Source organism: Maylandia zebra, linkage group LG14, assembly GCF_041146795.1.
Source record: "Maylandia zebra isolate NMK-2024a linkage group LG14, Mzebra_GT3a, whole genome shotgun sequence".
NCBI lineage: Eukaryota > Metazoa > Chordata > Actinopteri > Cichliformes > Cichlidae > Maylandia > Maylandia zebra.
Window position 1 is genome coordinate 21,909,545 of NC_135180.1, and position 15,340 is coordinate 21,924,884.

The window sequence follows — 15,340 nt, forward strand, 5'->3', positions numbered from 1 at the left end:
TTTTTAGAAGGATGACTAGATTAATTGCAATTGGAGTTGGGGCGCCCTCCAACAATGGCCAATCAATTTAACCACTCACTTCCTCTTTAGAAGCAGAAGACTAATGGGACTAAGACAAAACTGCTTATGTGTAGGAGATAATACGAATGTACGCGTGGACTCCAATCTCCAATTATGCTCGCCAAAAAGCAGGCGGTTTTATGGCTGAAAACACTTCTCTGTAATAATGCTCTCAGTGAGTCATAATATGCAATAGAATAAATTAATTTAACGTTATTTGAATGTGTTTATATACAGCACGTTGCTTCAATTACTGTGAGAAAAACTAATGTCTGTTTACATAAATGGTTTGCACAATTGCCTAAAACTACAGCTTCCCAGAACAATCTTATTAATGTAATATGAAGCACATGACAAAAAAAAGGTTGGAAGAAAACATGCATCCCATGTCTCCAGGTGTTTGAGCTGCTTTACCTTAGCGCAGGTGCTTATTTAGTGGCTACATATTTTGCTAGAGCTTGATAGTGTCTCACAAGTTTTCAGACTATTGACCTGATGCACACTGGTCCTATTTTTGTGTGTAAGCTTGAAATGACAGGTCTTTTGTACGCAGGCTGCGTGGGTTTCTGCGAGGCTGCCACTGGCACAAATAGCCAAAGGGCTTGATTGATACTAGGTGAGCTATTAATCAAGGGTGTGGTGATTATTACATGTTCACTGAGTGAGTCATATCGCCGTGCTCAATGTTCTAACTACACTGATGAGCGCCATCAACAGCTCAAAAATAGGGGGAGAAAACACTTAAAATGGTTATTATTGTTTGAATGATTCATGTCATGCATGCCAAAAAAAATAATACTAACAACTGTTATTGAACTGTCTGACGCTTCAGCTTCTTTGCAACCACCTTCCTAACCTGTGCTTTCCACCAGCCACCAAAAAAATTGTAAGGTAACGTTACAAAAATCCCCTATGAGCAAGCAGTTGGCTTCTTGCTCATAGGAGGAAAAACTTTTACTGGAAGAAATCTCTGCCAATATCATCGTAAACATTAGATTGGTAGTCAGTAACCACTGATTTTCTGTCACAAAGACACTCAGTCATGCGCTCTTAAAGGCTTTCCCAAGCTGACTTTCTGAGTAAAACACTTCAAAACCAAAAAGAAAATCAATGAATGAGAAAGCTGGGCATTTCCTAGTGATTACTGCAAGCTCACTAATAAGGTTAACTAATGTATCAGGGTTAAATGATAAGGCCTTTCCTGCAAGAGACTGGGGTTAAAACAGCCTTCCTACTAGTATCTCATTTTATTGGAGCTGCAGCTTACAGCACCAGTTTCCACAGGCCAGTCCATCTCGGAAAAGGATTTGATTAAAAATGACAGGCAGCATTTCTTGTTTCACCCTTTTCTGGCTCCATGCTTTCTGTTGTGCTTTGAGCTAAAAATTTCAACTGATGGAGAAAGAGAACTGGAAATAGAAGTGGTGTGATCACTTAATGAAAAAAATACAATAAAATGAAATTTTATTAAAAGCATGTGTGTGTATATAAATATTTCAAACCTGCTTTACTCACTATGTACAACTATAAAAATGTGCCATGTTTTTCACCAATTATAACTATGACAACTATGTTTCCTTTACCCCTTACAGCTACACGGCAGTTGCAATGCCAATGCTGTACAATACCCGCTACAGTTCCAGGAGACGGGTCACGGTGATGATCTCTGTGGTTTGGGTACTGTCTTTCGCCATATCCTGTCCCCTGTTGTTTGGCCTAAATAACACAGGTAAGAGAGAGTACAATACACACATGATCTTCAGTCTGTGAATCAGAAATGCTTTTGTGATGGTGCAAGACAGAGTGATAGCAGAGGTAACAGACGTTTGCCACTGTACTTAAGCAGACCATCTATGTCAGCACCCAGTTACAGCTACAATACTGCACTGTAAATTCACTATGGAGCTATTTGTGCCGGTAAAGAACTCCTTCACACCCGTGTGTATCTACTTTTAGTGAGCCTTTGGCCTTTAGGTTGGTTATTCCAAGGAACAGGGGCTTAAAGGAGGATTACTAGTAAAGCAGTTTTGATTAAGTGCTTTTTGCGAGGCGCCACCTTGTTGTTGACCAACTCCAGTGGCCTGTCACTTTGAAGCTCCGCTCATCCCTTTGAGTCCTTCATTTAATGCTGGTTCAGCTCAGACTCAAACCCTGAGAAATAAACACTGACTGTAGATCGAGTCGGCATATTTTGTAGAAAGCATGAAAGAAGGAATTACAAATTTCAAAAGACATTTAAAAATGGAGAAAAGTGAAGCATCAAATAGCCAGACTTCTAGCCCAGAGTGTGAACTGAGCTTTAAAAACACTGGATCCTACATTTCTCTGATAGCAACTACTGAAGGCTTCCTGCATCTTTCTTGAACCTTGTTAGTGGAAAGATAATTCTATGTATAAAATTGGTGAAGTTCCCCCTAAATAGACTACTTTCTCTAGCCTTCTAGCCACAGCCTTCAGCGTGACAGTTGGACAGGTTTAACTTGAAATGCTGCAATTTTCTTTATAATTATTAGTTTTGGTTTGTCCAAAAAGCTAGAAATACAAGCCCAGAGAAGCATCGCCTCAGTTTCTAAACTAGTTTTTAGGGAATTTTAAAAATGAGGGCAATTCATCTAGTAAATTATTAAAATCTAAACTTAACAAACAACCCTTGCAGAGTCCAAAACTGGGGTGAGATGATCTCTGCATTTGGCTCCACAGCTATAAGGCAGTCCACATGGGCTGTGAGAAGTGGGAGTACGGTTAATGTGAGTGGAGGTGAGGTAGAAAGAGTGCTGTGTAAATAACCTCAGAGTGAGGAGAATGTAGAAGTGGTGACATTTTTGGATCTACTTGCAATCAAAAAGCAATTATTGTTTCAAGCAAATCTAAGATTCCAAATTCTGGTTTTACAGACTTTTAAAAGTGGAAGTAAAATAAGATTAAACACATACACACGCACAAAAGCAGCAAGTCTTGGGAGAAAGAGAACACGCAGTCTTAATTCACATTGTGCTTATCTCCACAGCTACTCGTGATGAGTCTCTCTGTGTGATCGCCAATCCAGCCTTTGTGGTGTACTCTTCCATTGTGTCCTTTTATGTACCCTTCATCATCACTCTGCTCGTTTATGTCCAAATTTATGTGGTCCTGAGGAAGCGCAGAAAACGCGTCAACACAAAACCAAAGCAGCTTGTCTCTCAGGCTGCGGACCCTGATATGGCCACCTCACTAAAGGTGAGCTGCTATAGCTGGCTCGTGTTTTTATGGCTTCATTTACACATTTATTTTATCAAAGCTCCTTTATCTCTCTGTACTGTCTTAATATTTTAGAGTAATACATTAAACTAAAAAACATCACAAAAGACATCATTTGCTGTTTGATTTTGTTTGTTTCTTTAGAGAACTGCAATACATTTTTTCAGTCCAGCTATTCTTGTTAGTTTTACAAGCAGACATTGTATTACAGAGCAACACATTATTAAAATAAAAACACAGACTGCGATTGATTTTCTTTGAATACACAATGGATTAAGATAAGGGGTTGAATTGAGCAAGACTCTGCTAGAAAAGGCTTTTTAGCTGTTTTAGTTTTTAACACCTTACATGAAAATAAGATATTTAATATCAGGTTTAATCCAGGACACAAATTTGAATCTTAAATGACACATTTCCCTGTAAAATGTGTCATTTAAAAAGAAAATGTGACATGCAAAACTAATTGTGACGGCCCTCAAATGACCTTTTGCTTTTCTGGGTATTGATTTTCTTGTCATAACTTATTGATGTCTGTACAGAAAGTAAGCAACACTCTCGATCCAGTGCAGTACATTACTCATGTTTATGCATGGCTTCGTGCTGTGGTTTTGGTCAATATATGGCAGCATATTGACAGATAGCTATAATCTTTATGGGGTAACGGAGCATAATTTTTCACTTCTTATCTTAATTATCAAATTAAGGTTGGTGAAATTATTTCACACAACAATATATTACATGGTCACATTGATGGATTGGATTTTCAGCGGGTATAGAAGCTGCAGATCAGAGTGCTGCTAAACAGCCTTTCCGTGCTCAGTGTAGCCTCTTTTGACCGTGTAGGAAGCGGGACCTGTTCCTCCATGCTTAGACGGCCCTTTTGTCAGTTGCTTTGACATTGTACTCTCTCCTTGCCTGACACAGCTGTTTTCATTTCAGGATAAGTGCACTCATCCAGAGGATGTGAGGCTGTGCACCATGATTGTTAAAACTAATGGGAGTTTTCCTGTCAACAAGAAGAAAGTGGTGTGTATACATTTTTGTTCTTTTGTTTTTATGCTTTCCCCTAAAAGTTTAATTGATGGAAAAAAAAAAAGTTTTTGCCTGCAGAGATTTCGAAAGATGTCACCTTGAAGTTTTCCCCATCTGCTAGAATAAATGTAATTTTAAAATTCAAAGTTAAATAAAGAAAAGTTTTATACTCGCTACCCCCATCTGAATGAACCTTTACTAAATTTGTCTTCATTCAGATATTCATCAAAGATGTGGTCAATGAGGGAGAAGATCTGGAGCTGGATGAGCTGAATAACAGTGGAAGCAGTGTGAAGCAGAAGCAGCAGATACAAGGTGCTCTTGGAGACACTCCAGCCACGAGCCATCAGCTATTGATGCCCAACAAGGCCAGCGCTAGCCCCATCTCAACACCCCCCACACCCCACAAGGAGGGCCAGAAAGCAGAAAAGAACGGCGATCCTGCCAAGGAGACCTTAGGCGATCCGGCACCCATCGTAGCCAAAGCCTTCCAGACACAGGCCTTACCTAATGGCAAGACTCAGACTTCTGTGAAAACCATGAGCAAGAGAAAGATCTCCCAGCAAAAGGAAAAGAAGGCTACCCAGATGTTAGCCATCGTCCTCGGTAAGTTAGTCCCTTATTATTAGTAGTAATTTTTAAATTATTCATTTGATTTTAAAAGAAGTCATGAAAGTGAATACAAGCTCAATTAAAAGCCGTTTTATGTGATTCTGCACATCAAAGTTGAAGTGACACTAGAAAATTAAGCATTTCTAGAACCAAATGTTATCTTTGAACATGCAAAGGAGCGTGTTCAAAGCGTTTTTTGCAATGTACATATCTTTTTTTTCCCACTGCTCTATCATAGGTATTTGGCTGTCTTTACGTTTGTTTTTGTTTTCATTTCAATCAATTTTTTCAGTAGGACCTAAAAAAAGAGTTTGAAAAACAAGTCAGACAGTGATGCAACAAAAAGAAATTGTACTGATACTTTAGAATCCAACTCCTCAGTAGGGCCACCCATATTTGGGCTTTATTTCCTCATTCTCTGTATCTTATTCTAATACCTAATTTTTTTTTTCTTTCCTCAGGTGTATTCATTATATGCTGGCTGCCGTTTTTCATCACACATATCTTGAACACCCACTGCACCAAATGCAAGGTTCCTGCCGAGATGTATAACGCTTTCACCTGGCTGGGCTATGTGAATAGTGCTGTAAATCCCATCATATACACCACCTTTAATGTTGAGTTCAGAAAGGCATTCATTAAGATCTTGCACTGCTGAGCTGCAACATCACTTATCTGATCAGACTAAAGGAGAGGTGATGAATGAAAGCATATCCTGTGGCAAATACCTCATCCTCTTAAGGAAAATACACCACGTGGGGAAACTACGATCTGTTCATTTAAAGTTAGTTAAGTGACTGAAAAAAAAAAACAAAAACTGGCTTTGGCTTTGTCTTCTTGAAAGGCATCTTGGATCTATATGTTAAATTTCGTGTGGAGTCCCGTTCTCCAAATCACTGAATGTAAAACAAGAAATGTCTGTAACGATGACCTGTTTTATGGAGAGAGAAAAAAATGACATTGTTCTCTGACATCATTGTGCTTGTCATGTAAGGAGCCATCTGTGTATACCACACACATGCAAACTGCTATTTATGTGTACTTTATGTTTTAATCATAGATGTTTTTTGCAAATCTTAAAGATATCGAGTCAGTGTTCATTGCAGTGTTAAAATTGAAAACAATTCACTGATTAGATTCACTGATTGTCTGAAAGACACGGTATAATTTACTTGCTGTATGATGCAGCCATGCCAATATCTGCAATTTAGCAATTTTATAAATAAATATCTATTATAATTACTAATGCTATTATTATTATTATTTGTTGTACATAGTTTTTCTTAATGCATTTATTGTGATTATATGACCGCAATAGAAATGTGATGCATGCTACACTGCTCCTCTACTTGAAATGCATGTTTAACAATAAATTGCAAAAGATCTCCAATAAATGAAGTTAAGATACCGTGTGAAGTGCCACATGAATATCACCGCTCACTGTGTGTATACGAATACACTCATAACTGACTGGTCATTATTCAAAAGCTTCTCTGTTATTCCTAGGACTGATCTGCAGTTTGAGTTGTTTACTGGAAGCAACACCAAGCTCTGCTGCAGAGGCGTTGTTCCATTAAAACTAATGAATGGTATGTGGACTTTGCAGCTTCCAGGTATAATCATGTGGATATGTGCAACCCAGCCCCTGAAGCCTCTCCCTGGGGCCTTTGCTGAGCAAGAATGGGGTGAAACTGAAATAATAGCTACCGCAATACATGTATACAACTATTACAACTACAGTGTTGGAGTTGGAGTGATGATCTCATTTTATATTTACAGTATATACGCACACACAGAGCTACCGGACTGACTCGCTATGTGCCACTGTTTGAATAGCTTCAGTCCTAATGAACAGGTGGGAAAAGGGAGTTCATGTCTGAAGATGAGATCAAAATGAAGCGTAAATAACACTCCAGCTTATTCTTTAGTAATGAACACTGACTGAATTTACTTGTTATTACTGTGTGTTATTCTTTTCATTGTTGTTATTCATGTTTAGTTATTTAAAACACAATTTTGAGATGGTTCGATGCCTCTGTGCATCTGCTACAGATCTCATTTTTGAATATTTCTTTTTCTTTAAAGGGCACGCTGTGTTACGAGTCATTGGGAAACTAAATATTTGTGGGCGCCATGGTTTGCCACTAAACCGTGGTATCTATGTGTGACAAACTGACAAGTGGAAATAAATATTTGAAATAAAGTTTTGTGTGTTGTGCATGGGTAAAAGAGTAAGAATACAGTGTCAATGGATGCATATCACCATGTCTGGGTCAAGAGGGGGATGACATAATTCCTTTGTTGTGGCTGTGAAATGCACTCTTTACTCTCATGAGTAGCTGACATCATTTATACTTTCGTTCAAGCTCAACATCAGTCTTCGTGATGGCCAAAGATGTTTGAGCATTGCATCATTTCAGAAAAAAAAAGAACAACAAAGGGATGAGCCAGAAACAACATATTAAAGTATTTCTACCGCTGTTAGCAATCCCCAAGTCTGACTAAGGCAACCGAATGAAAAATAGTTGCTGTTCAAGGTAATTCATCACTTGTGTTGAGTGCTGCACTTGCAGTCTGAATACACAATGCTCTGGAAATGCAGCTTTCACCTTTTTTTGTTGTCATGTCATCTCAGAAGACTAAACCTTTCCTTGAAATATATCTGAGCAGCTACAGTGCGGAAAGCAGCGCTAGTAAAGGTGATTATTCATGCTTGATTTTATTCTGAGGAGTTGACATTTAACTGCAGATTGTGCTGGCTTTACATCAATAAACTGGGAGTTAAAATGATACCCAAACACCCTAAAGTATCTAAAATCAATATCTTAAAGAAGAGCCAGGGAAGTGTATCTTAGCCTTATCAAGGGAAACAGATGAGAGCAATTTATTACACCAGCAAAAAACAAAATTATGAAACTGAGTTGTATTTCTATAGGAGTTTGATTATTGAGACGACTGTTTCTTTCTTAATAATTAAGATCTAAGAGCAAATAAGCATACTCCCAAAATGATAAAGGTTCCATATCATAAAATATAAAAACTGTAAAAATATGAAACCCCAGTTAAACATAACCATAATCATCTTCCCTCAATCGTCCCTCTCTTCTGAGGTAAGGTGAAAGTGATGGGGTGGGCATGTTGCTAACGCTACACTGCTTTTTCTAGCATGCAGGCAAAATGTACTGTTGTTGAGTGCAACAGAAAACAGGAATTTTTACTGAGTCTTCATGAGAGTTCGTGTTTTCTCTTAAGTGACTAAAGCTGTCTGTTAAAAACACCACTCCAATGACAAAAACTTAATTTAACATGCAGCTTTGTTAGCTTGCTTTGATTGGTTGATTTATGGTTTTGTGTGATTTTTTTTATGTTTCTATAACTTAACGCCAAAGTCACCCAGCTGTGAATTTGTATATGAGGCTATCATTGGCATTTTTATTGATCATATGCCCACAGAACAAAGCTGTAAGACAAATGTTTTGTCAAAAGTTGGTTAGAAACTGTGAAAACCTTTTAAATAAATGTAAATTTAAAACCTGTAAAAAAGGGCTTCTGGTGGTCAGCTTTGGTTTTTGCCTTCTGTGCTTCTCTGCAAACTGAACTCAGCTGGCTCTCTATTAATTTTGTCTTTTGCAAAGATAATGCAATTAATGTTATTATATTTCATAACTGAAGTATTCACTCAGCAGTACTTACATTTTATTCATTAGTTTATCAAACCCTACAGTCACAACAGAATTAAAACTGTGATTGCTGCTCAAGAGTTTGTTACATTTCCTTGTTTCTTTTACAAAAGAGCAGAATCAGTAACGAGGCTGTCAGTTTCAGTGAATACCTTCATTCAGCAGCTGACTTGTGAAATAGTTGGTGATACAACTTAATGGACTTGTGCTAACTATAGGGACTTGAATTTTACTTGCCCCTTGAGAAAAGCTGTTATAGAAGGGCTGTGACTTATGACATAGGCTGTGTGTGTGTGTGTGTGTGTGTGTGTGTGTGTGTGTGTGTGTTCCTGTCTAGCTATCTTTGTGAGGACCGAAATCTGCATTCAACTATACTAGTGAGAACCAACAGTCACTTGTGAGGACATACAAACGGTCCTCACAAATTTGAAGGCATTTAAAGGCATTTTTGAGGCTCAAAATGTGGTTTTAGTGTCAGGGTTACAGTTAGGTTATGGTCAGGTTTAGGTTAAGGGTTAGGGTTAGGCATTCATTTTTTTTGTGTGTGTGTGTGTCTGTCTGTCTGTGTGTGCATGTGTGTGAGAGATCCTCACAAAGAAGCTATGTAAGGCTCATGAGTCCCAGTCAACTGTGTATAAAGGTTTCTTCCTTTAAGTCTTCCATTGGTATTTGTTTATGGATTTTTCTGCCTTTAGCTTTTAGCTAATTCAGCCGAAGGACCATTAAGTTCATGGATTCTTTTGAGGCATCCATCTACAATTCACAAAACTACAGTGATCAAACATACACACACTAATCGCCCAATGGGTTTTCTCCCAAACATGTCTTCAAGGTCAAGATCTAAGCCATGTTTGTTTTCTTACTGCATTGAGGCAACTGTTGCCTGAAGGCACTTAATATTATAAGGTAAATGCCCTACAATAATACAAAGAAAACAGAGAAAACCCCAACAAAACTATATATCCCCCGATAAGCAAGTGCTTTGGTGACAGTGGAAAGGAAAAACTCCCTTTTAACAGGAAGATACCTCAGCAGAACCAGGCTCAGGGAGGGGCAGCCATCTGCTGCGACTGGTTGTGGGTGAGCGATGAAGACAAGACAAAAGACAGGACATGCTGTGGAAGAGATTTATTATGGTATTGTAAGTCATTGTGATTTAACCACCGCAAATTAATCCATTACTGATTACACAGCAAATAGGGAAGCACTTTTAAATGTTCAGTTTCTATGCCACATGTCAAAACAAGATTTTGAATGTGATTAAAGTGCTGGGTGGGTTCTTTTGCATGTTTAAAGAAGCCAATTGAGTCTAATAATAGATTAAATGCCGTGTTGAGGATATCTACATGGATGTTAAAATTACACACAACTATTTTATCTAAGCTGAGCCCTAAATCAGGTAAAACGTTTGAGAATTCAGACAGAAAAAGGCCCAGGTGGACGATAGATAACAACAAATAAAAATGTTTTTTTTTTTAGTTTTCCAGCTGGGTGGACAAGGCAAAGCATCAATTAGTGTAACTCAGGGGTCATTTAAACTAACACAATCATCCTACTGTAATTATTAATTTATTAACTAACATGAACTTAGAGGAGAGAGACCTAATGTTTAACAATCCACATTTCACAGTTTTATTTGTTGTAGATACAATATTGTTCTTTCTTTGGAATTTTTTGTGTTTAAATTATTTCAGCAGATTTTGGTTTGTTTTTTGTCAGGGAGCAGACAGAGTCTCTAAGGGTTTGAGGGGGTAACAGGAGGAGAGAAGCTGCAGAGAGTGAGAGCTGCTCCATCCAAAGTGGGATGGATGCCATCTCTCTCCTAACAAGTACAGGTTTCGCCCAGAAGGTTACGTAGCTATCTATAAAGTCCACATAGTTTTTTGTTCCAACATCACCATCCACCTCTCGTTTCTGAATGCACAAAACTTATTTTAGTTTTTTTAGTTTTTCAAAATATATCAGAATCAACATCTTTTGTGTGATATTTTGTTTTGGAGACTAAGGATGGTCACTTTTGCTTACACTGAGAGCCACTTTGAAGCCCCCTTGTGAGTTCTTTTGGAAGAAATACAACAGAAATATCCCACATCTCTTCATGAAACAGCTCTTAGGGAATTGCCTCTGAAAAATAGGGGTGTCATGATCAGTGTGTAGGAGTGGAGGAGCCGAATGTAGAGCACTGCAGGCGGAATTCAACACGAAAGGGTTTTATTGTGGCTGATCAAAGTTACAAACAAAACACAAAAATCCAAACAAAGCCATAATCTAAAGAACAAGGACATGCCAGGAGATACAGAGGAAGAAGAGCAACATAGCTCAGCTATTAATAAGAACTTCAGCAATCCCAGATATGTACATAATATATTTAATATGCCATGGTATTGAGAAAAAACTGACAAGTTTTAGCCTGTGGCTTTTGAAAGCCACCTGTAAAGCTACTGAGAGTACCATGACAAAGGAAAAAGGGAGGCTGTGCAAAAAAGACAAGCGAGAAAACTGGCTATCAGGATAAAAGAGGAACTAAACTACAACAGAGGAAAACACCTGAATGAAGTCACTCTGAGGGAGAACACAGAGAGATAAGAGAAAGGAAGGAATTATTAGGAAAACTCCAAATGAAAATACAAAGAACTTGCAACTGTTACAAAAGAGTATATTATATAAAATTCCATTAAATTCTATGAAATTCCAAAATTTCAAACACTAGAATAATAAAAACCAAAGTCAAATACTGTATAATTCCCTGAAAATGGTAACCTCAGATGCAGATAGAGATGAACTGCATGTAAAAATGCTTGTCACCTTAAATTCATCAAATAACTGTAATCTGTTTTGGTAGCAAGCTAAAATATAAAAACAATGTCACTGTCTAATCATATATGGGACTAACCATAAACCGTTTGAACGTCTACATTGGAGCTGTGGTGTATATTTATGTAGTCAGAGTGCAAGAAATGCAAGATAAACATAACGTAATTCACAGTGACAGACTCAGTTATGAGAAAGCCAAAAAGCAACAATTACGGGTATCTTAAATGGGAATTCCTCACAATGCAATCTTTTTGTATTCATTCATTTTTTTGTGTCATTTATGAAAAACTATGGTTTTGATCCCACCTTTTTTATTGATGCTACAGGGCACCGCCATGTCTCTGATTAAATTTCTGATTATATCAGGAGGAAAATGTTGGAATGCTGGACAGCCCGTCCCCAGTGTCATTCCTTATGCACCGCCTTAGGGCTCCAGTTCAAGGATTACTGATATGCTGAAGCACCATTGTACCCAGTGTTCCCCAACACAGGCATATACAATAGGAAAGATAAAGCGATACAGCCTCTCGAGTTCTGTCCAGTCCTCTCTGTATTATATTTCACATGTAATGTGACCAAGCAGTGATTTACATTTGGCTCTAAAGGTGGTTGGATATATGCTTTCACACAATATGTCTTTGATATTGCAGTACAATATCAAATATCATATCAGCAATAAACTACATAACACTGGCAGTCAGCTATTCATGCAATGCAATGCTGTACCATAGAGTCTCTGAGGAGAGTTTTTGTTGTGTCTGTTCCCCCACCCTCTTCTTTCTTCAATCTCTAGTGTATGTTTTCCCTCATCACCTCTGTACAGTTTCTATCTTTGCAGAAATAATTGACAGGCGTGTCCAAAAATAGCCCCAGGGGTTGGAGAAGTAGGATTCAGACAGCACTGTTGTTGTGTAGGCAATAAGGAACCTAAGGTAATGACTGGATAATGATAGCGTTCCTATATAGCTGAAATCTTCTCATGCCTATGAAATGAGTCCTATCGAGTGCCTATGCTGGCCCATTAACAATTAGAAAAATGTATTATCTGCTAAGACCCCAAAAGGCCCTAAAGGCCATACGCTTACTTAGAACAAGTGGTGCAAAATGATAATACTTTCAGAGAAAGTTAAATACTTACAAATACCTGGACTAATTTCCTAGCTCTGTTTCTGATAGAGATTAAATGTAAACATGTAAAATTTCATATGACACACCGAGATAGTTTCTTGTGCATGGCTGTGTTCTAGCCTAATCCTAAAGCAAGCATTACCATAGTGGATGCACAGTGATCGGAGGGAAACTGCCAAGAATGTATTTAATGATCAGTGGTGGAATGAGGAAGTACAGAAAAGTATTTAAAGGAAGGGGCTAGCAAATTTAAAGCGGAATAGTAATAACAGAGAGGAGTAGGAGAACTGAAAGGCTAGGTGTATGAGTGTATGTGAGGCTGGACACCAAGGAAGGAGAAAAGGACTCAAAAGTACTGGTTGATTTGGCCGGGAGAGCAAGCATGAAAGAATGTGCAGCAGGTTAGAGGTATACAGACGGAAGGGGTACCTCGAGAAGCTGATAAATGAAGAAATACATGAGAGAGAAATGTGGTATGCGGCGGTATGAAGATGTCTAGTAGAGAAGCCAGGGCAACTTGTCACCAGGTTATTTAACCTCTTAAGCCCCAACGGCCCCTGATACGGGGGCAAAAGGCAGGAGATTCAAATTCAAATTCAAATTTTATTTGTCACGTACACAGTCATACACAGTACGATATGCAGTGAAATGCTTGGACAACTGCTCGTGACCTAAAGAAAACAAAAAAGGAAAAGGCTATGAATAAGATAGGAAATAAATATGAAAAATTAAAAAGGGAAATAAATATGAAAAATTAAAAAGGGTAAATTTAACTAGGAAGGAATAAAATATAAATTAAGGTTAAAAATGAAATAACTGTACAACACAAATTAGAATGAAGGGTAAATTTAACTGGGAAGAATAAGATAAAGATAAATATATAAATTAAAGTTGAAAATAAAATAACTGTACAACAAAATACACAATACACAATATAGAACTATATAAGAATGTATGAAGAAATCTAAATATAAATAAATATATACACAATAACAGCAGCTGTACAAGTATTAACCGGAAATGAAGAATATAGTGACCAGTGTTGTGCAAAACCAAAGTCCAGAAAGTCCAGTGTGTGTGTAAGAACTGTATGTGTGGGTCAATACTGTGTGGTGGTGTGATTGAGAGACCGTATCGCCTGCGGGAAGAAGCTCCTCCTCAGTCTCTCTGTGTTGGTCTTCAGGGAGCGGAATCGCTTTCCTGACCTCAACAGAGAGAACAGTCTGTTGTTGGGATGGCTGAGGTCCTTCACGATCTTCCTGGCCTTGGTCCAGCACCGCCTGCTGTAGATTGAGTGCAGGTCAGGGAGCTCGGAGCGGATGGTGCGCTCAGCTGACCGCACAACCCTCTGTAGAGCTCGTCTGTCCTGCATGGTGCTGTTCCCGAACCAGGTTAAGATGTTTCCCGCCAGGATGCTCTCTATGGTGCACGAGTAAAAGTTCCTGAGCACCTTGGAGGGCAGTTGGAAGTCTCTCAAGCGTCTGAGGTGGTAGAGACGCTGTCGGGCCTTTTTCACCACGGTGTTGATGTGACAGGACCATGACAGGTCCTGCGTGATGTGAGCTCCGAGGTATTTGAAGCTGTCCACTCTCTCCACTGGGCACTCGTTGATGACGGGGGTCTGGTAGTTCCTCTCCTGCTTAGTGCTGAAGTCCACTATCAGCTCCTTTGTCTTACTGACGTTTAGAAGGAGGTTGTTCCTCTGGCACCAGTTCTCCAGATTCCTAATCTCCTTCAGGTAGGCCGTCTCGTTGTCGTCTCGACTCCAATCTGGCCAGCTAGACAGCTTTGGATGGAAGACATAAATTTTAGACTTCTAACTGTAATTTTGATCAATTTTAAAGTTTTTCCTGCTGATACAGTTCTCTTCACAGCCATTCATGCTCCACCAAAGTAGTCGCGTAACAGATTTTACATATTTATCATGCAAGAAAAATGAGATGACTGGTGAAATTGCACTTTTTTATTTTATATTAAGATACCTATGGGATTAAATGTGCAACATCTTTACACTAACACTCATCCAGCCCACTAAAGAGCAAAGTGGCAAGAAAGTGCGGAGGAAGGACTTTTTCACCGAAAGAAGTTGACGGTGCTAGCAAGCTAAAGTTACACGGAGCTATGGAGATGGAGGCATTTGAAGCTAACATTCTCGCTGAGTTGAAAAAAGTCCAGGATAATTTGAAAAGAGAAATAGCGGAAAAGACTGGACTTGTGAAAACAGAAATGTCGGAGTTTAGGAAAGAAGTGGAGCAACGGCTCGACGAAATTGTCATGGACTTAAAAGAGGTAACAAATAGGAGGAGGTCGAACAGAGAGTAACCGAGGTGGAGGAGGTCACAGTCGACCTTAAAGACGTGCTCGGCCATACTCTCCAGTTACAAGAGGCTCTCCAGACACGTCTGTCCGACCTGGAAGCCCGCTCTCGCAGGAATAACATACGTGTTCACGGGATACCAGAGGATGAAGAAGGGGACAACATGCTCGAATTCATGGAGAATTTTATAAAGAAGGAACTGTCCCTCTCCGACACCAATTACGACAGAAACATAAAATTCCTAGAAGAGGAGGACACGGGCTTGGTTAAACTCTTCTTTGACTCTTGTAAGGAAAATGCGCCAAAGGAACAGATATCCAGATTATACAAATGTTTACAAACATGTAGGAATAAACGTACATCAAGGCTAGACGGGAAAAAGAGGTTGAAATAATAATACATGACGACAACTGGTTTAATATATGTAAGGCTGTGGTAATGCCCTCGAGCTCAGGTCTAT

General features: G+C 38.8%; 1 protein-coding gene across 1 annotated transcript in view; it reads left to right on the plus strand.

Annotated features, from left to right (window-relative positions):
- Nucleotides 1-6,335, plus strand: part of drd2a (dopamine receptor D2a) — a 48,529-nt gene extending 42,194 nt beyond the window's left edge. The window contains exons 4-8 of the mRNA XM_004543724.3: nt 1,653-1,789; nt 3,068-3,276; nt 4,237-4,323; nt 4,548-4,935; nt 5,403-6,335. Of these exons, the coding sequence (XP_004543781.1) occupies nt 1,653-1,789; nt 3,068-3,276; nt 4,237-4,323; nt 4,548-4,935; nt 5,403-5,599 (1,018 nt within the window). The 3' untranslated portion in view covers nt 5,600-6,335. The remainder of the gene's footprint in view (nt 1-1,652; nt 1,790-3,067; nt 3,277-4,236; nt 4,324-4,547; nt 4,936-5,402) is intronic.
- The last annotated feature ends 9,005 nt before the right edge of the window (nt 6,336-15,340 follow it).